Source organism: Ranitomeya variabilis, chromosome 2 (genome assembly GCF_051348905.1).
Source record: "Ranitomeya variabilis isolate aRanVar5 chromosome 2, aRanVar5.hap1, whole genome shotgun sequence".
In the NCBI taxonomy this organism is placed as follows: domain Eukaryota; kingdom Metazoa; phylum Chordata; class Amphibia; order Anura; family Dendrobatidae; genus Ranitomeya; species Ranitomeya variabilis.
The window spans coordinates 626315141-626339746 of NC_135233.1; the positions used below are offsets into that span (position 1 = coordinate 626315141).

Sequence of the window (24606 nt, forward strand, 5' to 3'; positions counted from 1 at the left end):
TTCGTCCACTATATGCTCAGTGGCGCCGGCTAGATTGATTCAGATTGTCCGGGGTTAATCTGGCTGGTACTCGGGTTGGAGGCTTAGTCACGCCCATTGCCTTTAAATAGTTTTGCTGGGCTTTGGGCGTCGCCAATTATAGCTTGTGTCTTGTGCCTGGTGATCTCGGTCTGGAGTGGTGGTCTAGGATAGGAAATATCGTATCTGGTGGTGTATTATCCTTCGTTATATTTCTCCTTCCTATATTTGTATTGTTTTGCTCTGTGCACATTATAGTGTTTTCCTGTGTGTCTGCGGCGTGGTGCGTTTTTAGTTTTCCCTGTCTGTGCTTTCTGTAGGGGTTGGTGTGAGGTCGTATCACTGGGTGGCGGGTGGAGGTTTCAGCTTAGTACTGAAACAGGACTCGGGGTCAGGCCTGGCGGCCCAGACATGCACACCTTCAGTGTAAACTCTGGGAGATGGACAGACAGGGTTTCCCTAGTTTGAGGGATATTGCAGGGGCCCGGGTAATCAGCTGTAGTCTACCCAGTATCCCCGTGACAGGAGGGCTGCAGTGATAGTTGACTTTGTGGAACTTTCTCCCATCTCACTACTGCATCTCCAGAGCTCAGCCACAGTGATCTTATGGTTCTTCTTTACCTCTCTCACCAAGGCTGTCCTCCCACGATTGCTCAGTTTGGCTGGATGGCCAAGTCTAGGAAGACTTCTGGTGGTCCCAAACTTCTTTCTATTTAAGGATTATGAGGCCACTGTGCTCTTAGGAACCTTAAGTACTGCAGAAATTCTGTTGTAATCTTGGCCAGATCTGTGCCTTGCCACAATTCTGTCTCTGAGCTCCTTGGCCAGTTCCTTTGACCTCATGATTTTCATTTGGTCTGACGTGCACTTTGAGCTGTGAAGTCTTATATAGACTGGTGTGCGCCTTTCCAAATCAAGTCCTATTAGTTTAATTTTACATAGCTGGCCTCCAATGAAGGAGTAGAACCATCTCAAGGAGGATCGCAAGGAAATGGACAGCATGTGACTTAAATATGAGAATCTGAGCAAAAGGTCTGAATACTTATGACCATGTTATATTTCAGTTTTTCTTTTCTAATAAATTTGCAAAAATGTCTACATTTGTTTTTTTCAGTCAAGATGAGGCGCAGAATGTATGAAGCATCTGCAAAATGCGCATTGGGTCCTCAGTGGGTGAGTAAGCGACTCCTACATACTATATGTGAATACCTGTTTTTATCCGGAGATCTGCTTCTCTCTTCATGTGCATGGTCCTGACTGATTCCTTCATATAGCCTGATCATATTATGATCTACCATTGACATTAATATATTTAACTCTTTGACTTTTGGATAAAGTGTGCATTGATCTCTGGGGATATTGACCAGTTGTTCGTATTCCTGTGATTGTGCACTTATAGATTTGTCTATCCCGATCTTATGAAAAATCCTTTATTAGCATTATGTGCATAAATTAGGATATTTACTATACCGGATAAATGCAACAAACCTGTCTTCTCACCCACCATTTTATGGCTATGTTGTTGGATTTTTTTCAGATTTATTCTAATGAAGTTTATTAATTTTACTCCTTGTGATGATACTAGTCCTAGAATTTTTTCTTCTGTGGTGTTCATCATTGCTGCAAAGCCTCACGGATGAGACCAGCGATGGAGACATCCATTGCCTCCAGACATCAGGCCATCATTGCTGCAAAGCCTCACGGTTGAGACCAGCGATGGAGACATCCATTGCCTCCAGACATTAGGCCATCATTGCTGTAAAGCCTCACACAGGAGGAGACCAGTGATGGCGATATCCATGGCCTCCAGACTTCCGGCCGTCATTGCTGCAAAGCTTCACACCAGAGATCAACGATGGTGACATCCATGGCCCCCAGAATTCAGGCCATCATTGATGCAAAGTCTCACACTGGAGGAGACCAGTGATGGTGATGTCCATGGCCTCCAGCCATCATTGCTGCAAGGCCTCACACAGGAGGAGACCAGCGTTGGTGACATCCATGGCCTCCAGACATCTGGCTGTCGTTGCTACAAAGCCTCAAACAGGAGGAGACCAGTGATGGTGATGTCTATGGCCTCCAGAGATCTGGCCGTGATTGCTACATAGCCTTACACAGGAGGAGAGCAGCGATGGCGACGGTCATGGTCCCCAGACTCCAGATATCAGGCCATCATTGATGAAAGCCTCACATCAGAGCAGACCAGCGATGGTGATGGCCATGGCCTCCAGATGTGACAGCAGTGGGTGTGGATCCACTGTGCCACAGGCTGAGTTTACCCTGGAAGGGCGTAACTAAGTGACTACATGGTCTTCACTAGAGCCTCTGGTGGAGAGGTCAGTTTGTGCCATCCCTACTGTTAACCCTATTTTTCCATGTGTGCTGTGCTTCTACCTTAAGAGTTCATTGTTGTGCGGTGTTTAAGAATTTAAAATGATGTCTACTCTTTATTTCATAAATTAATTGTATGAGTAAAAATAGAAACTTTAATATATGTTATCAGAGATTTCCATTACCGTTCTTGTTTTCTGCACTGTTTGTGACCTTGGAGGCCAACACAGACATTCTGCTCCAAGCCTCCGTAGAGGAATGTTCCATTTATATGGGTGGAGAGTGGGACTGGAGGTCTTCAGCGCCCGGGGCTATATCCATCTGGAGCGGGCTCCTGGTGAACCCCACTGGCGGTTATGCACATCTCTCCATCGCCCTCTCACTGCCTTGGATGCTACAGTGAAGGACTCCACTGCTCACACTGACCCATGGGTATAGGCCGGCGATGTGATCGGCCCAGCCGCTTTTCACATCCACACTTCTTGCTGCTTTGTTTGGCCAGTGCGACGCCCGCCTGGAAGACATTTGTTGGGTCCTGCACCAGTTGTGAAAGGTCAATCTCATCCATTGTTCTCTGTCTCCTTTGCTGGACCTGCAGATTTCTGCTGCCACTTTATATCTGGGTAGTTGAAGTCCCCCATGATGACTTCTCACTGAACTTCATTTCCAATCACTCACAGTAAGCAGAGATATTGAATTATTAGTAATAATTATAAAACTGTGAAACAGGTAATGATACAATGAATCATCTTTATTTCAGCTTTCATCTCTTATCACAGGAGGACGTCTGAGATCCCAGCGTGGGGAACATGCCGAGGATAGTCTGGAAGGGAGACTCAGGACATAGCTAGCACTGGAGGGAGGCGAGAATGGGCGGCGTCGGCAGGACGCCCCTCACTATTTCCTGTCAGAGGAAAAATAACCCCTCAGGAGTCATCCATGGCAGGTAGTACCCCGCCAATGTCTGTCCAGTGCAATATGGCCAGGCCCATCAGCCAAGCCAGAGCCACAAACTGTAGACTCTGGGGTATTGCATTGGTGGCAAGTGGGAGTTAGGTGGTCTCCAGTCTCCCACTTGGATGCCTGGAAGGTGCCTCACACCTCCCAACAGCTGTCCAGGTGCTCGTCTTTGGCTTGGCTGATCTTCCCAGTCATGGGACTCGAGCGGTCAGCAGGTTACCCCCAATAAGGCTGGTTCTTTCCTCTGCACCTCAGGCACAAGAACTTGGGTGGAGGCAGAATGGTGGCGCTCGCACAGGAACAGGAACACTTATAAAAATGTGCCGGTAGTCTTCTGGAAGAGTCAGAGCCTGTTGGTGCATGGTGGTAACAATCGTGTAACGGAGATCCCGCGTCACATCACCGCGCAGCTCTAACAGCGCCAACACATGGTCCTCACTGGGGGAAAAAAAGAGAAGCCATTATTGCTGGCCCCAATCCCGCGTGTGCATTGCTATCACCAGGTCCATGATGAAAGGTGTCACGATAATGCCAAAAATGCCATATTATATTGTGAGTTTAGTTTCAGAAGGACATGGCTTTCTACACACACAATGCAGCTGCAATCCCCCTTTCTTCCCCCCTCTGCATTTCTCCACCCAAAGGCAAAGCCTAGAGCAGCGACACTGGGTAACTTGAAACTAGTGTGTGAGCAGGGTGTGGCTTTAAACTGTAGGTGACCAACCCTGCAAAGCTACCCATTGTCCCTCCCCTCTCACTCAGGAATGCCTTTGTCTGAGACTTTGGAAAAATGTAAATAACTATCAGATCAGTGCATATGATTAACCAGCCCTTTAGTGATGTCACAAGCTCAGAAGAAAAAGTAACTAAACTATACTCTTAAAAATCAGAAAAAACAAGCTGCACTGCCTCAAACTTTAGAGCCTATAATCATCGTGGCATACATCCATTGGAGATCTGACACTGAACTGGAGGTGCTTGCGTGGAAACAAAGTCTATTATAATGAAATGACGATAAGGAAAAACGCCACAGCACTCACCAGGCTTGCAGTCCAAGTCTTCTTTATTAAATAACACAGATGAACATCTTCACGGCACGGGAGGTGTGAGAGGAGTGCAGACACCTAACAGATGACAACGACGACGGCCGTTTCGTGCTGGGGGAAAGCGCTTCTACGGGTCTGCCTAACTGTCAGGCAGTTAGGTGTCTGCACTCCTCTCACACCTCCCGTGCCGTGAAGATGTTCATCTGTGTTATTTAATAAAGAAGACTTGGACTGCAAGCCTGGTGAGTGCTGTGGCGTTTTTCCTTATCGTCATTTCATTAAACTATACTCTTAGCCCAGCCTTCAGTCTTGGCCCGGGAAGCAGCTATCAACAGCTCTTCCAGCTGTTTCCAATGCATCTGGATGTATTTATCCTCTTAAGCCATGATACCGTGACATAACCTGTAAGTGTGCTCTTTTCAACGTTAATCCTATTTTATTTCGTAATCTGTAATGTATATACGAATTGTCTCCTTTCTAATATCTTTTTATACTTTGCAAACATTGCCTAATTTTTCATGGAGTAAAATATTTAATTGCTAACTTGTCTCTTCTGCTCTATAACGAACTGTGTCCTCTGAAGTAAATTGCGCTACTGATTTGGGTTGGCTCCAGACCCGTTAACCCTTGTGGAATCGGAGCTGGTGGCAGCATACTTTGTTCTGTGCGATTGGGAATCTTTGCAGCAACGGCGGCGTTGATAATTATTGTTCCCGCCTGTGTGGGAGTAGTTATATTGCTCTCGCTGCAGTGTGCCCAATAGCCAGTACACAGCAGGCAGCCTTTCTGGCGACTAATTACCCTAGGTGCAGTACCTAGTCTGACCTGAGGGTAAGTGGGGATCCAGAGAGCTGCAAGTTCCAAACTGGAACTGGGAAGTGGAATATAGATAAATTCTCTTCAGAAGGAACCAGGGGCAACCAAACAACCCCAATTCGTGACAAATTGGTGTGAGCGGTGGGGACTGTGACGATAATGTATAATATGATTTTTATTTTCCCTTGTTATCACACACGCTGCGGGCTAGTCCGACCCCCCTCTCTTCACTTCTGCTGTGGTGTGTGTGAATCCCAAACCTCTCATTCCCTCCCAAAAGAATGTTTATGGCCCCTGTAGCTGCAGTAGACAATTCTCCCATCTAGTTCCAGCTGAAAATGGTATAGTCTCTCAAAAGACATGAGGTTCTTTGTTCTATTATAGTGAGATATTGGGCCACCAATTTGGGCTAGGAAAATAAGGATTACATATTGCGAATTTCCATCGGTAGATCTATCAATCACTGTAAGAGCTAGCAGCTAAACGCAACGAGTTCAAAGTGCGGATTTCTCCTGAACCATGTGGAGCAACTAGTTCGAGTGTGGTATCATTAGAAAGTTAATTTCAATACAAGATGAGTGATGTGTGTGCCGCAACTTTGCTAGATTCTCAAGCCAAGTTATGAGAATTATAGGTATTGCTGGTAAATCTGTAACTCGGAGGAAAGGGGAGGGCGAGGGTAACTCCACCCCCTTAAGTGATGTCACAGCCTACAAGTATAAGTTACGGCCAGTGAGTACAGCACTCACTCTTGCCTGGGACTTCACACCAAGAAAACTATCTGATGAATTGGGACATTTGGCTCCACCCACCAGCATGGTTAGCTAGGATGATCTGAGCACATGTGAGTGTTCATTTCTGTTTTAATCCCTGCTTATTTTGTGATTGCCTTGTACATACTTTATCTTGTCTCATATTGTAAAACCTTTATATACCTTTTATGAACACTGCCTAATCTTTTATGGAGTAAAATATAAAACTACTAGCTTCGTTTTTTCTTGCTCAAAAAAGTACCCTAGGTCCTCTGAAGTTAATTACGCTACAAATTTGGGTTGGCTCTGAACCCCTCTGTGGAGAAATCTGAGCTGGTGGCAGCTAAGTGTTTTCGGGGCTGGGCAGGTGAGCTGGCAGCGACGGAACAGGGTTTTATAAGCTATTGTCTGGCTGTGACCTGAGCACTTATAATTCCCTTGCTGCAGAGTGCCTGCTAGCCAGTCCACAGTGAAGCGGCCCATCCGGCAACCAATTATCTTAGGTGTAGTTCCCTGACTGACCTAAGGGTAAGGGGGCACCAGAGAGCTGCAAGTTCTGAAGCGGAACTGGAAAGCGGGATATACATAAATCCCTGCAGTTCGTGATATATTGCAGCAGCAGTGGGATAACTAAAATAAGCCCCTGCGGAAAATTGATAGGTCAATAGCCTTGTTTGTGTTTTCATCACATTGTAGCAGTGGTGGGATAACTAAGATAAGCCCCCCTGCACATGTGATAACCGTGTACTGGCCAAAGGTCACCCCCGATTCGTGACAGGGATGATAAAGATATCCTCCCCGTGATCCCTGACATACTGCTGGGATCCGTGACCTAGTGTTGGCAGCACGGTGTGAACCATGACATATTGGTGGCAGCGGTGGGATAATAGAGCATTAGTGATCTGGTTTGAGCAATCATTCCTCTCACTAAAAACTTGCACAGTTCTTGCGAGGACTCTGTGCAAATAAGTTTGGAGAGCAAGCGCAGTGTTTACTAGTCCTGAGATAATACCGTGTGTACTTGCGATTACCTCCTCCCTTTCTCTTTCATTTTTCTATCCTATCTTTTATTTGGCAATGTTGGCCGCAAAAGGAGAAGCCTGGTACACCCAGCAGAAGAAGGACACTCTTGTTCGACTATGCATGTACCATGGTCTGGACCCCCAGGGCAAATCCAAGGCTCAAATGGTCACTGAACTGGTGCAATTTGAAGCAGACCAAGCCTGGCCTCAGAGGCCGCAGAAGCCAGCACAAGTGAAAATGGTGCTGTAGCAGAGGTCCAACCACTGAATGCTGGCCCTACTTGCAACCAGGGTGGAATGGACCCCCACCTGCAGGCGGCCTTGGAACAACTCCCCGCCGATGACCATGATGGACGTCTGCAGCTGATAGAGCAATACTAAGGAAAAGCGGGAAGCTGAGAGAGCCCAGCGGGCTGAGCGGGAGGCCCAAGCCTGGAGGGACCATGAACTGGGGCTGGCCCAACTCAGAGCCATACCATCTACCACGCGGAGCAGTGAGTCAAGCAATGCTCAGTTACCCGAACCCCAGCCGGAGCACTTTCCTGTGATGTAAAAGTACAGGGACTTGGACACTTTCCTGTGGGCCTTTGAGAAAGCCTGCAGACAGTACCGGCTGCCTGGGGACCAATGGCCCCAATCCCTGACCCCAGGGCTAAAAGGCAAAGCTCTGGTGGCGTTTTCTGCCCGCCCTCAAGACCAAGATGATGACTATGAGGCCACCAAGCAGGCCCTGATAACCATGTACCAGTTTACACCTGAGGTTTGCCGTAGAAAGTTCCGGAACCTCCAACTTGGCCCACACGACAGTTACAGCGATGTGGCGCATGGACTCGGGACCCACTTTGACCAGTGGACCCAAGGACTCTCAGTGACCACCTTTGCACAGCTGCGGGACCTGATGATCAAAGACCAGTTCTTACATCTTTGCCCAGTTGAGGTGCGACAGTTCGTGATGGACAGAGAACCCAAAGACATGACGAGAGCAGCGCAGATTGCCGATGCCTATGAGGCCAACTGTAAATCAGAAGAGCGGAAGCCAGTCACTGTCAGCTGGAGAGGGGTTAAGCCTGCAACCAATGGCAGTGACCCCGCCAGCCAACTCACCAGAGGCCCTGTCCTCGTTGCCAACAGCACCAGACCTACCATCGACCAGGAGTTCCAGGCCGCTCTGCTCTCAGATGCGAGCCTGGAGAATTTGAGACAACTTGCCGAGATGCCCACCTCCATGACTGATAAGGAGAGGGTGTTCTGGGAACGAGGGAGGTTGTACCGGGAGACAGTACCCGGAAAATTGCAAAAGGAGAGGTTGAGGGAAAGACAGCTGGTCGTCCTGCAGCAATTCTGGAGTGAGTTAATGCAGATTGCCCATGAGATCCCGCTCGCTGGACACTTGGGGATCAGCAAAACTAAGGCCCGGCTGTCTCAACACTTCTATTGGCCCAAGATGGGGACAGATGTGTCAAACTACTGCCGCTCCTGTGTCACCTGTCAAAGAGTGGGGAAGGCAGGGCATGCTCTTAAGGCACCCCTGATCCCTTTGCAAGTGATAGAGGAGCCTTTCCAGAGGATCGTGGTGGACATTGTGGGCCCGCTGGCCGTCCCAAGCAGCTCTAGAAAGCAATACATCCTTACTGTAGTAGACTATGCTACCCGGTACCCAGAGGCAGTGGCTCTGTCCTCCACTAGGGCAGATAAGGTGGCGGATGCACTGTTGGCTATCTTTTCACGGGTAGGATTTCCCAGGGAGATGCTTACCGATTGTCACGTGAATGTATAAAATGGAGTAGGATTTTTCATTTTCCCGTTATCACACATGCTGTGGGCTCCGACCCAGCTTCCTCTTCCCCCTGTCTTTGCTTGCCTATGCACAATTCCTGTGTAACTGAAACCCAGCGGGGAGCCTTAAAACTCCTCTCTGCTCTTGTACCCCTCCCGTCGGAATGTTAGTTAGCCCAGAGCTGGCTTCGTCCAAAAGAAACGTGTTTTTCTTTGTAGATATGGGAGATACTAAAAATGGCATATCTCGGGCCCAATCAGTGATAGAAAATTGACGGATGCATATTCAGAATATGATTTAATATAGCTTCACAACGGGGCCTCTTGCTGGAGTCTGGCACCAAGAGAACCAGAGAAATGGATTTCTCCTGACCATGTGGAATAGCTAGCCCGAGTCCGGACTCATTAGAAAGCTAAATTCAGTATAAGATGATTGATGTGTGTGCCGTTACTCTGCTAAGCTCTCCAGGCAAGATATGATCATTAGAAGTGTTGCTAACAAATCTGTAGCTTTGAGAAAAGGGGAGGGCGAGGGTAACTCAACCCCCTTTGGGAATGTCTCAAGCCCAGCAGTATAAGTCCCTGCACTCAACCTAGCCTTCATTCTTGCCTGGGTCCTCACTGCACAAAGACTCCCTGATGAATTGGGACACCTGGCTCCGCCCACCAGCATGGTTAGCTGAAATGATCTAAGCAAATGTGAGTTTCATCTTTCTTTAATCCTTTTTTTTTATAATTGCTGTACATACTTTAAATTGTCTCATATTGTAAAATCTTTATATACCTTTTGTAAACACTACCTATGTCTTTTTATGGAGTAAAATATAAAATTTACTAGTTCATTTTCCTTGCTCTAGAACCCTAAGTCCTCTGAAGTAAATTACGCTACTAATTTGGGTTGGCTCGAACCCCTCTGTGAGAAATCTGAGCTGGTGGCAGCGAAGTGTGTTCTGGGCTAGGTGGGTACAGCTGGCAGCAACAGAACGGGGTTTTATAAGCTATTGTCTGGCTGCGGCCTGAGTATTTATAACTTACCTCGCTGCAGCGTGCCTGCTAGCCAGTCCACAGTAAAGAGGCCCGTCGGGCGACTTATTATCCTAGGTGTAGTTCTCTGACTGACCTGACGGTAAGGGGTTCGCCAGAGAGCTGCAAGTTCTGAAGCGGAACTAGAAAGCAGGATATACATAAATCCCTGCAGTTCATGATATATTGTAGCAGCATTGGGATAACTAAAAGAAGCCCCTGCGGTAAATTAATAGGTTAATAGCCTTGTTTGTGTTTTCATCACATTGTAGCAGTGGTGGGATAACTAAGATAAGCCCCCCTACACATGTGATAGCCGTGTGCCGGCCAAAGGTCACCCCCGATTTGTGACACCGATCAAGGGACCCAATTCATGTCTCGCCTAATGGAGGCTCTCTGTAAGAGAATACAGGTGAAGCATCTGGTATCGAGTGTGTATCACCCACAGACCAATGGCTTGTGTGAGCACTTCAATGGTACCCTCAAACAGATGCTACGCATGCTGGCTGAGACCCAAGGACGCGACTGGGAGCGGTACCTCCCACTCCTGCTGTTTGCTTACCGAGAGGTTCCGCAGGCCTCGACTGGGTTCTCCCCCTTTGAGCTCCTGTACGGCAGGCAAGTCCGGTGACCCCTTGGGTTGGTAAGGGAATCCTGGGAAGAGACGAACCCTTCTGAAACGTCCATAGGGGAATATGTCATGCGCTTCCGTGACAAGATGCAGACCTTGACGCAGTTGGTGCATGACAACATGACGCAGGCTCAGGATGATCAGAAGCACTGGTACGACCAGAGCACCCGGAGCGGACCTACCACGTGGGTCAGAAGGTGTGGGTGCTGGTCCCTGTACCCAAGGATAAGCTTCAGGCAGCCTGGGAAGGCCTGTACGTCGTCCACCAACAGCTCAACCTGGTCACCTACGTGGTCACGTTTGACCACGCTCGGGGTAGGCGAAAGGGCTTTCACATCAACATGATGAAGGCTCATCGCGAACGTGAACCTTTCCTCCTACCGGTCTGCAGCCTGCCCGAAGATGGGGAGGAAGACCCCCTCCTGGACATGCTGGCCCAAGCTAAGGCCGGTGGGTCCATTGAGGACGTGTAGGTAAGCGCCTCGCTAACCGAACCCCAGCGGTTGCAGTTGCAGACCAAACTGAAACCCTTCCGGGCCATGTTTTCCAACTGACCTCGAAGGACTGAGTTAGCGGTCCACGAGGTGGACACCGGGAATCATGCCCCACTACGGCGAACACCCTATCGGATCTCTATTGAGGTGCAGCAGGTTATGTGCCAGGAGATCGATGAGATGTTACAGCTGGGAGTGATTCAACAGTCAAAGTGCGTGGGCCTCACCTGTAGTTCTCGTGCCAAAGAAGGATCGGACCACCTGGTTCTGCGTGGACTACAGGGTGGCTCAACGCCATCACAACCTCTGACGCTCACCCTCTGCTTGAGAAGTTAGCTGGCGCAAAATACCTGACCATAATGGATCTGAGTCGAGGATACTGGCAGATTCCCCTGAGCCCTGAGGCGCATGAAAAGTCCGCCTTTATCACACCCTTCGGACTGTACGAGTCCACGGTCATGCCCTTCGGCATGAAGAATGCCCCTGCCACTTTCCAGCGGATGGTCAACCACTTGCTTCAGGGACTGGAGAAGTACACGGTGGCGTACCTGGATGACATTGCCATCTTCAGTCCCTCCTTGGACGAACACCTGCAGCATCTCGAGGTGCTCAAGCGACTTCACCAAGCCATTCTGACCATCAAGCAGGGAAATTGCCAGATGGGCATGAGAGAGGTCCACTACCTGGGGCACCGGGTAGGTGGGAAGACCATAAAGCCAGAGTCAGGGAAAGTGGACCCGATCGTGTCCTGGCCAATCCCCAGGACCAAGAAGCAGGTAATGTCCTTTCTTGGCACTGCCGGGTACTATAGGCGCTTCGTACAGAACTATAGTAGCCTGGCAAAGCCCTTGACGTACCTCACCAGGAAGAAGCTACCCCACATCGTCAACTAGACCGAAGACTGTGACGGGGCCTTCCAGGAGTTGAAAACAGCACTGTGCAACACCCTTGTGTTGAAAGCAGTCGACAGCAGTCGACCGTTCTTGGTGCAGACCGACGCCAGCGAGTTTGGCCTCGGTGCTGTGCTCAGCCAGGTTGACTCAGAGGACCAAGAGCACCCCGTGTTGTACCTGAGCCGGAAGCTTCTGCCGAGGGAAATGGCCTATTCCACCATTGAGAAGGAGTGCCTGGTCATAGTCTGGGCCCTGCAATGGTTGCAGCCCTACTTGTACAGTCGCGCCTTCACTGTGGTGACCGACCACAACCCTCTGTGCTGGCTACAAGCTGTGAGTGGAACAAATGGAAGGTTGCTACGCTGGAGCCTTGCCCTCCAGCAGCACGATTTTACCATCGAGCACAAAACGGGCAGGGAACATGGCAATGCAGAAGGGTTGTCCCGCAGCTGCGACCCCCCTTTCTCCCCCCTCTGCATTCCTCCACCCAAAGGCAAAGCCTAGAGCAGCGACACTGGGTAACTTGAAACTAGTGTGAGCAGGGTGTGGCTTTAAACTGCAGGTGACCAATGCTGCAAAGCCACCCGTTGTCCCTCCCCTCTCACTCAGGAATGCCTTTGTCTGAGACTTTTGTAAAAACGTAAATAATAATGATGAGCGAGTGTACCCGTTGCTCAGGTTTTCCCGAGCACGCTCGGGTGGTCTCCGAGTATTTGTGAGTGTTCGGAGATTAAATTTTCATTGCTGCAGCTGAATAATTTACAGCTATTAGCCAGCTTGATTACATGTGCGAATTCCCTAGCAACCAGTCAACCCCCACATGTACTCAGCCTGGCTAATAGCTGTAAATCATTCAGCTGCGGCGATGAAAACGTAATCTCCGAACACTAACAAATACTCGGAGATCACCCGAGCGTGCTCAGGAAAACCGAGCAACGAGTATACTCACTCATCACTAGTAAATAACTATCAGATCAGTGCATATCATTAACCAGCCCTTTAGTGATGTCACAAGATCAGAAGTACAAGTCACTATACTCTTAGGTCAGCCTTCAGTCTTGGCCCAGGAAGTGATCTAACACCAGCTTGGCAAGGCTGTTCCATGCATCTGGATGTATTTATGCTCCTAAGCCACAGGCCAGCCAAGATGATACCATGACATAACCTGTAAGTGTGCTCTTTTCAACGTTAATCCTATTTTATTTTGTAATATGTAATGTAATTGTCTCCTTTCTAATATCTTTTTATACTTTGTAAACACTGCCTAATTTTTGATGGAGTAAAATATTTAATTGCTAGCTTGTCTCTTCTGCTCTATAACGAACTGTGTCCTCTGAAGTGAATTGCGCTACTGATGTGGATTGGCTCCGGACCCGTTAACCCTTGTGGAATCGAAGCTGGTGGCAGCATACTTTGTTCTGTGCGATTGGGAATCTTTGCAGTGACAGCGGCATTGATAATTATTGTTCCCGCCTGTGTGGGAGTTTTTATATTGCCCTCTCTGCAGCGTGCCCAATAGCCAGTACATTACCCTCTGACCTGAGGGTAAGGGGGGTGCCAAAGAGCTGCAAGTTCCAAACCGGAACTGAAAATGGGATATAGATAAATCCCCTTCAGAAGGAACCAGGGGCAACCAAACAACCCCGGTTAGTGACAAATTGGTGTGAGTAGTGGAGACGATAAAGATATCCTCCCCGGGATCCCTGACACAGTGGTGGGACCCGTGACCTAGTGTTGGCAGCACGGTGTGAACCATGACAAAAGGTTTATCCTCCACCAGTAGGACTACATTCACCTGATATCTGGGAACGTCGCCATAAGTCCAGATACCTCCAGGCTGAGCAGTGAGGGGTCCTTCAGGGCAAAGAGTTCCTGGAGGGAGCGAATAAGGGGGACACAGAGTGTGGACTCCTCCATACCCTGAAAGAATGGCATAAAAAACATCAGCACCAAGTCATAGTTCACACCCCACCCAGGGTCCCACCAATGGTGGCCAGTAGATGCTGCACTGCATCCCCCTCACCCTGCACTACATCCCTCTCACCCTCTGCAAAGCATCCCTCTCACTCTGCACCTCCTGCACTGCATCCCTCTCACCCTCTGCACATCCTGCACCGCATCCCTCTCACCCTCTGCACCGCATCCCTCTCACCCTCTGCACCGCATCCCTCTCACCCTTTGCACCTCCTGCACTGCATCCCTATCCACCTCTGCACCTCATCCCTCTCCACCGCTGCACCTCATCCCTCCCACCCTCTGCACCTCATCCCTCACCCTCTGCACCTCATCCCTCTCACCCGCTGCACCTCATCCCTCTCACCCGCTGCACCTCATCCCTCTCACCCGCTGCACCGCATCCCTCTCACCCGCTGCACCGCATCCCTCTCACCCTCTGCACCTCATCCCTCTCACCCTCTGCACCGCATCTCTCTCACCCACTGCACCTCATTCCTCTCACCCTCTGCACCGCATCACTCTCACCCTGCACCTGATCCGTTTAATACACTACATCCTGCTCCTCCTGCTTATTACACTGTGGGCTGTATTCCACACATTTTGCGCCCCCTATAGGCCGTGTACATCCATCCCTTGTGCTCTATTGTATCTAATAGCTACACTACACTGTGCATGGCTGTGTCTCTCCTCACCATGGTGTGCAGCGTTATGCTTAGCTCCTCAGCATCCAGGGCCATCCTATGCGCCATCTGCTGCCTCTCCCCGGGACTTCTGCACACAAACTTGCTGTGTATGAGGGAACGAACGTACTCGATGGTCACCATCCGCTCTGTCTGTGCCAGCAGAAACTACAGACAGGACAGGTCATAGGTGAGAAAAAGGATCGGGCGCTGCCATGATGACTCTGATGGATAGTCAGCACCCCACCAGAGGAGCTCAGCGATGGCCAATGAACAGAAGTCAGTGAAGCACCAGCTCTCCCCGACCCCGGATCTATGGCTGGAGATCAATGACATGCCCGCTTTCCCAGACCCCGGATCTATGGTTGAAGATCAGCGACATGCCCGCTCTCCCTTACCACGGATCTATGGCTGGAGATCAACGACATGCCAGCTCTCCCAGACCCCAGATTTATGGCTGGAGGTCAGCGACGTTCCCACTCTCCCAGACCCCGGATCTATGGTTGAAGATCAGCGACGTGCCCGCTCTCCCAGACCCCGGATCTATGGTTTAAGATCAGCCATGTGTCAGCTCTACCAGACCCCGGATCTATGGCTGGAGATCAGCTATGTGCCCGCTCTCCCAGACCTATGATTGAAGATCAGCCATGTGCCAGCTCTCCCAGGCCCCGGATCTATAGCTGGAGATCAGCTATGTGCCCGCTCTCCCAGACCCCGAATCTATGGCTGGAGATCAGCTATGTGCCCGCTTGTCAGGACTCTGAACATTTTTTACCTTTTGTGCATTACTGCCCTTTTCCAAGATGGCATCTCTGGTCTCATGTGCACTGTGTCTTCCTGCTATAAAACTCCACCCCAGCCTTCAGTCTGTGCTAGAGTATTCTGCCTTGCATCCAGCTCCTGATCTCTGATTACTCCCTGGCTATACACCTGCTCCTGTGAACCTGTGTGGTGATCCTGCTACTCTGCTCTGAGTTCCTGCTGCATACACAAGTTTCCAGTAATCCTCCTTCATCTGCTGCTCTTGTTTACTCCCACCTGCATTTGCTGGACATGTAAGCTGCTGCTGCTTTGCATTAGCCTAAAACTATTAACCAGGCCTCCCTGGTTGAGCCAAGATATGATTTGAACTACCTATAAGCATATCTATCTGTGTCTGGACTAAGACAAGGATTTATTTGTGTCAAGTATCCACAAGAATAACTGTGCTTCATAGACTTTCTGCTTGATTGCATTTTGCTCTGAAGTTTCCTATAGACTGCTAAGCTGCATTTATTATTTGCACCAAGTGTTGTGGACTTGAGGTTCTCTCTGCACCTGTTTGAATCACCGTGTGATAATATAGACTTTACCACTTATAAAACTGTGTCCTGTAGTTGTCTTGTTCCACGCAAAGAGTCTCCTGAGTTATCCCCTATAATTATTACAGGATACTCTAGCCTAAAAAAAAAAGGAGACTGCTGGAACAATGGCTGCAGAAAGCAGATTAGAGCAGGTGTTTTCCATAATTAGATCACTGCAGAAAGATGTGGAAGGTCTGCAAAAGAAGTTTGGAAGCTTTGAACTCAACAAGTGTTTGGACAGACTTTGCAGGACTTGAGCAACCGCATGGCAGCCCAGGAAAAAAAAACTTGCTGGCATAGAGTCCCAGAATGGACGGTCTTTTCAGGACATAAGCACGCAAATAGCTGCACAAGTGACTTTACCCTCTGGGCAACCGCCACCAGCTAGCCCACCTAAGTTGCCCCCATTCAGATTTAATGGTGATCGCGACAAATTTTGTGGCTTTGTGAATCAATGTATGCTATATTTTGATGTGCATGCTGACCGTTTTCCTACTGATAGATCCAAAGTATTGTGTGTAATAATGCTACTGACCTCACGAGCGCTCGCCTGGGCGAATCTGATGATTGAGTCTCGTGACCCACGGTTAAATGACTTGGATGATTTCTTGGCCGCTATGGCATTAATGTTTGATGACCCTAATCGCCGTGCAACCGCTGAATCTGCTTTGTTGTCTTTACGCCAGGCTAAACGTTCTGTTATTGAGTATGCCACTGAATTCAGGAGATTGGCGGTAGATACCAATTGGGACAGTTATGCACAATTGCCTATTTTTAAAAGGGGTCTGTCTAGTATTGTAAAAGATGAACTAGCCCGCTCTGAGTCACCACAAGAGCTAGAGACATTTATACAGCATTGTGTGCGCATAGACATTCGCCTTACTGATCGTAGGCAGGAGAAATTTGCTGCATATAACCGTGTGTCTAACTTTTCCCTTCCTTCCAAAGAGCCTGCAGGTAAAACCTCTCAGGAGGTGGAGGAGGTGCCCATGCAAATTGATTCCGTTCAGAGGCGCGAGATCAATGAGCGCCGGGAGCATCGCCTTCGTGAAAGTCTATGTGTCTACTGCAGCCAGTCTGACCACTTCTTGATCAATTGTCCTAAGTGTCCTAGACGGCCTAACAAGGTGCTAGCAGCAATAGGGGAGTATGACAACTGTGATGATGAATCTGACATCTATGAATGTAGCCTGCCTTTAAACCCTGTATTCCATTCACTTTCTATGACTTCACCCCCCAAGGAGCTGAAGGAAAAGAACTCTCACTGTTCTCTCCCTATTAATATCCTGTGTTCAGGACAGTGGATTTCCAGTTCAGCTATGATTGACTCTGGTGCAGGTGGCAATTTCATGGATATTGCATTTGCCAAGGAACATGGTATTAAAATTCAGCAAAGAGCCTCTCCAATTACCATGGAAACAGTGGATGGGTCACCTTTACTCTCTGGGCCTGTGGATCAGGAGACCGTACCCCTTGAAATTTTGTTGGAGCCTAATCATCAGGAGCAACTGTCTTTCTTGCCAATTTCTTCTCCTCATTTTCCTGTGATTTTAGGCATACCTTGGTTGCGTTCTCAGAACCCAATTATCAACTGGGAGACCAAGGAGATTATCTTCCCAACAAGGAGCAACTCAGCGTTAACAGAAGCTGTCCCTGAGTCCACAACTACGGAACCACATGTACAGGTATTTTCTTTACCTCCATCTTATAAAGAGTTCTCTGACATATGTGACAAGAGGAATGCAGATCAGCTTCCTCCACACAGGCATTATGACTGTCCCATTGAGCTGCTTCCCGGGGCAGCCATTCCTTTTGGTAACGTATACCCTTTGGTGGCACCTGAGCTTCAAGCCTTAAAAGAGTATATTGATGAAAATCTGGCCAAAGGCTTCATACGTCCTTCTTCCTCACCAGCAGGGGCACCTATCTTTTTTGTAAAGAAGAAGGATGTGACCCTGAGACCCTGTGTTGACTATCGAGAACTCAACAAGGTAACCGTACGAAACCGTTACCCTTTGTCTCTGATTCCCGAATTACTGGAAAGAGTCCGCCATGCTAAGGTGTTCTCTAAACTGGATCTTCGTGGGGCTTATAATTTGGTGCGTATTTGTCCAGGGGATGAGTGGAAGACAGCATTCAGATGCCGGTATGGACACTTTGAATCTCTTGTGATGCCCTTCGGGCTTTGTAATGCCCCTGCAACATTTCAACACCTTGCTAATGACATTTTCAGAGATTTGTTGGACCAGTTTGTGGTGATCTATTTGGACGATATACTAATCTTTTCTGACTCTCTACAGGAACATGCAGAACATGTCAAAACTGTTTTAAGACGTCTGAAAGAGAACCATCTGTATATTAAGCCAGAGAAATGCGAGTTCCATCGTTCTGAGATACAGTTCTTAGGTTATATCATCTCTCCCCAGGGGCTGAACATGGAATCTGGTAAGATTCAGGCTATCCTTGACTGGCCGGTACCCAAGAACATTAAGGAGGTCCAACGTTTTATTGGTTTTGCAAATTTCTACAGACGCTTCATTCGAAATTTTTCTGATATTGTCCGTCCCATTACTTCCTTGACAAAGAAGGAAAAGCCCTTTAAGTGGTCATCACAGGCTCAAGAAGCTTTTGATCGGCTTAAGATCTGTTTCACATCAGCACCGCTGTTGATACACCCAGATCCAACACTTCCTTTCATTATGGAGGTGGACGCTTCTGATAATGCTTTGGGGGCTATTCTCTCCCAAAGAATTGGAGAGAAGGGTCTGCTACATCCTTGTGCTTTCTTTTCCCCTGGACTAACCTCAGCAGAGAAGAATTACGACGTGGGAGACAAGGAATTGCTGGCTATTATTGCGGCTTTCAAGGAATGGAGGCATCATCTGCAAGGAGCTGCACAACAGATCATAGTGCTAACTGACCATCGCAATCTAGAGTTCCGTAGATCCGCTAGATGTCTTTCTCCTCGTCAGGCTCGTTGGAACTTATTTTTAAATCAATTTAACTTTGTTATCTCATACCGTCCAGGTTTTCGTAATGGGAAGGCTGATGCTTTATCCCGAATCCATGCTGCGGATTCCGTACCTGGAGCCCCGTCCAAGACCATTCTATCTGATGCCAATTTCATCGGAGTTATCCACGATCAGGACTTGTTGAAGGAGTGCAGGGAGGCCTGTGAAGGTGATGTATTTCTGGCCAACCCACCTGTGGATATTAATCTTGTCTTTAAGGGTGGCATGTGGTTCAGAGATCGACGTATCTACGTCCCGCAGGTCATCCGTCTGCAGATCCTCAAGTTGGTATATGACTCCAAGTTGGCTGGTCACAGGGGGTACAGAAGACACAAGAGTTCCTGAGCCGATTCTTCTGGTGGCCAACTTGCCTGAAGGATACCAAGGACTATGTTCTCTCTTGCGAGGTATGTGCCCGTTACAAGACTCCTCATGTGGCACCTACGGGTCTTCTACAACCATTACCTGTTCCATCCCGCCCTTGGGGGTCTATATCAATGGACTTTATTGTGGAGCTGCCTACATCAGGGGGCATGAATACAATCATGGTGGTAGTTGATCGCCTGACTAAAGCTGCTCATTTTGTTCCGTGCACCGGCCTCCCCTCAGCTAAAGATACAGTGAACTTGGTTATACAGAATGTCTTTCGGTTGCACGGGGTTCCGGATGAGATCATCTCTGACCGTGGAGTACAGTTCACTTCAAGATTCTGGAAGGGGTTTTGCTCTGCACTCAATATTAATGTCTGTCTCTCTTCTGCTTACCATCCCCAGACAAATGGTCAGACTGAGCTACTAGCCAAACGCTGGAACAATATCTAAGATGCTATGTCAGCCATCTCCAGGATGATTGGTTGGAGTTGTTGCCGTTAGCCGAATTTTCATATAATAATTCTCAGAGCGCCTCCACTAAATTTGCACCTTTGCCAATCTGGGTTATCATCCGTGTATTTTACCTAGGTCTCCAATTAATTCTCCGGTTCTGGCAGTGGAGGAAAGGCTGACTGCGATGAGACAAAATCTGGAGGTTCTGAAGGAATCCCTGACCACAGCTCAAGAACGTTATAAGAGATCGGCTGATAGATTCCGTAAACCTGCACCCATGTTTAAGGTAGGAGATTCCGTGTGGTTAGCAACTAAGAATCTGAAGTTAAACGTTCCTTCACAAAAACTTGGACAGAAATTTATTGGCCCTTTCAAGATAAACGGTATTGTGAGCTCTGTGGCCTGCTGGCTGAAGCTGCCTAGGACAATGAAGGTACACCCAGTTTTTCATGTATCTTTACTAAAGCCTGTATCTCCTAATACCTTCCAGGGCCGTGTTGTGCCACCTCCGCAGCCTGTGGTGATTGATGGGCAAGAACAATTTGTGGTGGAGGAAATTATTGATTCCAGGATTCGCAGGAATCGGCTCCAATATTTGATAAGATGGCAGGGATATCCCCCTGAGGAAGACTCTTGGGAACCTGTGGAAAACATCAATGCCCAACAGAAGATTTCTCGTTTTCATCAGAGATTCCCTGAGAAACCAGGTCCAGGATCATCCTGAGGCCGCTTCTAAGGAGGGAGTAATGTCAGGACTCTGAACATTTTTTACCTTTTGTGCATTGCTGCCCTTTTCCAAGATGGCGTCTTTGGTCTCATGTGCACTGTGTCTTCCTGCTATAAAACTCCACCCCAGCCTTCAGTCTGTGCTAGAGTATTCTGCCTTGCATCCAGCTCCTGATCTCTGATTACTCCCTGGCTATACACCTGCTCCTGTGAACCTGTGTGGTGATCCTGCTACTCTGCTCTGAGTTCCTGCTGCATACACAAGTTTCCAGTAATCCTCCTTCATCTGCTGCTCTTGTTTACTCCCACCTGCATTTGCTGGACATGTAAGCTGCTGCTGCTTTGCATTAACCTGAGACTATTAACCAGGCCCCCCTGGTTGAGCTAAGATATGATTTGAACTGCCTATAAGCATATCTATCTGTGTCTGGACTAAGACAAGGATTTATTTGTGTCAAGTATCCACAAGAATAACTGTGCTTCATAGACTTTCTGCTTGATTGCATTTTGCTCTGAAGTTTCCTATAGACTGCTAAGCTGGGTTTATTATTTGCACCAAGTGTTGTGGACTTGAGGTTCTCTCTGCACCTGTTTGAATCACCGTGTGATAATATAGACTTTACCAATTATAAAACTGTGTCCTGTAGTTGTCTTGTTCCATGCAAAGAGTCTCCTGACTTATACCCTATAATTATTACACCGCTCTCCCAGACCTATGGTTGAAGATCAGCCATGTGCCAGCTCTCCCAGACCCCGGATCTATGGTTTGAGATCAGCTATGTGCCCGCTCTCCCAAACCCCGGATCTATGGGTGGAGATCAGCTATGTGTCCGCTCTCCCAGACCCTGGATCTATAGCTGAAAGTCATCTATGTGTCCGCTCTCCCAGACCTCGGATCTATTGGTAGAGATAAGCGATGTTCCCATTCTCCCAGACCCCAGATCTATGGGTATAGATCAACCACGTGCCAGCTCTCCCAGACCCCGGATCTAAGGCTGGAGATCAGCCATGTACCAGCTATCCCAGACCCCAGATCTATGGCTGGAGGTCAGCGACATGCCAGCTCTCCCGGACCCCGGATCTATGGCTGGAGATCAGAGATGTGCCAGCGCTCCCAGACCCCGGATCTATGGATGGAGGTCAGCCACGTGCCAGCTCTCCCAGACCCCGGATCTATGGCTGGAGGTCAGCAATGTTCCCACTCTCCCAGACCCAGGATCTATGGCTGGAGGTCAGAGATGTGCCAGCTCTCCCAGATCCAGGATCTATGGCTGGAGGTCAGCGACGTTCCCGTTCTCCCAGACCCCGGATCTATGGCTGGAGGTCAGCGACGTGCCAGCTCTCCCAGACCCAGGATCTATGGCTGGAGGTCAGCGATGTTCCTCCTCTCCCAGACCCCGGATCTATGGCTGGAGGTCAGCTACGTGCCCGCTCTCCCAGACCCCGGATCTATGGCTGGAGGTCAGCCACATGCCCGCTCCCCCAGACCTCGGATCTATGGCTGGAGGTCAGCCACATGCCCGCTCTCCCAGACCCCGGATCTATGGCTGGAGGTAAGCCACATGCCCGCTCTCCCAGACCCCGGATCTATGGCTGGAGGTCAGCCACATGCCCGCTCTCCCAGACCCCGGATCTATGGCTGGAGGTCAGTGACGTGCCAGCTCTCCCAGACCCCGGATCTATGGCTGGAGGTCAGCCACGTGCCCGCTCTCCCAGACCGCGGATCTATGGCTGGAGGTCAGCCACGTGCCCGCTCTCCCAGACCCAGGATCTATGGCTGGAGGTCAGCGACGTTCCCACTTTCCCAGACCCCGGATCTATGGCTGGAGGTCAGCCATGTGCCAGCTCTCCCAGACAGTGGATCTATGGCTGGAGGTCAGCCATGTGCCAGCTCTCCCAGACCCCGGATCTATGGCTGGAGGTCAGCCACGTGCCCGCTCTCCCAGACCCCGGATCTATGGCTGGAGGTCAGCCACATGCCTGCTCTCCTAGACCCGGGATCTATGGCTGGAGATCAGAGACGTGCCCGCTCTCCCAAACCCCGGATCTATGGCTGGAGGTCAGCCACGTGCCTGCTCTCCCAGACCCCGGGATCTATGGCTGGAGGTCAGCCACGTGCCAGCTCTCCCTGACCCCGGATCTATGGCTGGAGGTCAGCGATGTTCCTACTCTCCCAGACCCCGGATCTATGGCTGGAGGTCAGCTACGTGCCCGCTCTCCCAGACCTCGGATCTATGGCTGGAGGTCAGCCACATGCCGGCTCTCTCAGACCCCGGATCTATGGCTGGAGGTCAGCCACATGCCGGCTCTCTCAGACCCCGGATCTATGGCTGGAGGTCAGCCACATGCCCGCTCTCCCAGACCCCGGATCTATGGCTGGAGGTCAGCGACGTTCCCACTTTCCCAGACCCCGGATCTATGGCTGGAGGTCAGCCATGTGCCCGCTCTCCCAGACCCGGATCTATGGCTGGAGGTCAGCGACATGCCAGCTCTCCAAGACCCCGGGTCTATGGCAGGAGGTCAGCGACGTACCAGCTCTCCCAGACCCCAGATCTATGGCTGGAGGTCAGCGATGTGCCAGCTCTCCCAGACCCCAGATCTATGGCTGGAGGTCAGCCATGTGCCCGCTCTCCCAGACCCCAGATCTATGGCTGGAGGTCAGCGATGTTCCTACTCTCCCAGACCCAGGATCTATGGCTGGAGATCAGAGACATGCCCGCTCTCCCAGACCCAGGATCTATGGCTGGAGGTCAGAGATGTGCCAGCTCTCCCAGACCCCGGATCTATGGCTGGAGGTCAGCCATGTGCCAGCTCTCCCAGACAGCGGATCTATGGCTGGAGGTCAGCCATGTGCCAGCTCTCCCAGACCCCGGATCTATGGCTGGAGGTCAGCCACGTGCCCGCTCTCCCAGACCCCGGATCTATGGCTGGAGGTCAGCCACATGCCTGCTCTCCTAGACCCGGGATCTATGGCTGGAGATCAGAGACGTGCCCGCTCTCCCAAACCCCGGATCTATGGCTGGAGGTCAGCCACGTGCCTGCTCTCCCTGACCCCGGATCTATGGCTGGAGGTCAGCGACGTTCCCACTTTCCCAGACCCCGGATCTATGGCTGGAGGTCAGCCATGTGCCCGCTCTCCCAGACCCGGATCTATGGCTGGAGGTCAGCGACATGCCAGCTCTCCAAGACCCCGGGTCTATGGCAGGATGTCAGCGACGTACCAGCTCTCCCAGACCCCAGATCTATGGCTGGAGGTCAGCGATGTGCCAGCTCTCCCAGACCCCGGATCTATGGCTGGAGGTCAGCCATGTGCCCGCTCTCCCAGACCCCAGATCTATGGCTGGAGGTCAGCGATGTTCCTACTCTCCCAGACCCCGGATCTATGGCTGGAGGTCAGCCACATGCCCGCTCTCCCAGACCCCGGATCTATGGCTGGAGGTCAGCGACGTGCCAGCTCTCCCTGACCCCGGATCTATGGCTGGAGGTCAGCGACGTTCCCACTTTCCCAGACCCCGGATCTATGGCTGGAGGTCAGCCATGTGCCCGCTCTCCCAGACCCGGATCTATGGCTGGAGGTCAGCAACATGCCAGCTCTCCAAGACGCCGGGTCTATGGCAGGAGGTCAGCGACGTACCAGCTCTCCCAGACCCCAGATCTATGGCTGGAGGTCAGCGATGTGCCAGCTCTCCCAGACCCCAGATCTATGGCTGGAGGTCAGCCATGTGCCCGCTCTCCCAGACCCCAGATCTATGGCTGGAGGTCAGCGATGTTCCTACTCTCCCAGACCCAGGATCTATGGCTGGAGATCAGAGACGTGCCCGCTCTCCCAGACCCCGGATCTATGGCTGGAGGTCAGCGACGTGCCAGCTCTCCCAGACCCTGGATCTATTGCTGGAGGTTAGCCACGTGCCCGCTCTCCCAGACCCCGGATCTATGGCTGGAGGTCAGCGACGTTCCCACTCTCCCAGACCCAGGATCTATGGCTGGAGGTCAGCTATGTTCCCACTCTCCCAGACCCAGGATCTATGGCTGGAGATCAGAGACGTGCCTGCTCTCCCAGATCCTGGATCTATGGCTGGAGGTCAGCTATGTTCCCACTCTCCCAGACCCAGGATCTATGGCTGGAGATCAGAGACGTGCCTGCTCTCCCAGATCCTGGATCTATGGCTGGAGATCAACCATGTGCCAGCTCTCACAGAACCAGGATTTATGGCTGGAGATCTGCCACGTGACAGCTCTCCGACTCCCAGACTCAGGATCTCTGGCTGGAGGTCAGTGGTGTATACAAAAAGCAAAAAAGTGGA

At 50.2% G+C, this 24606-nt stretch overlaps 1 protein-coding gene across 2 annotated transcripts in view; it reads right to left on the bottom strand.

The window, feature by feature from the left end:
• Window positions 1–3104: 3104 nt before the first annotated feature.
• EXOC3L1 (exocyst complex component 3 like 1) overlaps window positions 3105–24606 on the bottom strand; it is a 43064-nt gene continuing 21562 nt past the window's right edge. Inside the window, exons 11-13 of one of the 2 annotated variants that reach the window (XM_077289025.1) lie at window positions 14411–14566; window positions 13558–13682; window positions 3105–3747 (exon numbers count right to left, since the gene is read on the bottom strand). In XM_077289025.1, the coding sequence (XP_077145140.1) occupies window positions 3561–3747; window positions 13558–13682; window positions 14411–14566 (468 nt within the window). In that variant the 3' untranslated portion in view covers window positions 3105–3560. The remainder of the gene's footprint in view (window positions 3748–13557; window positions 13683–14410; window positions 14567–24606) is intronic. The other variant, XM_077289026.1, reaches the window with a different exon arrangement.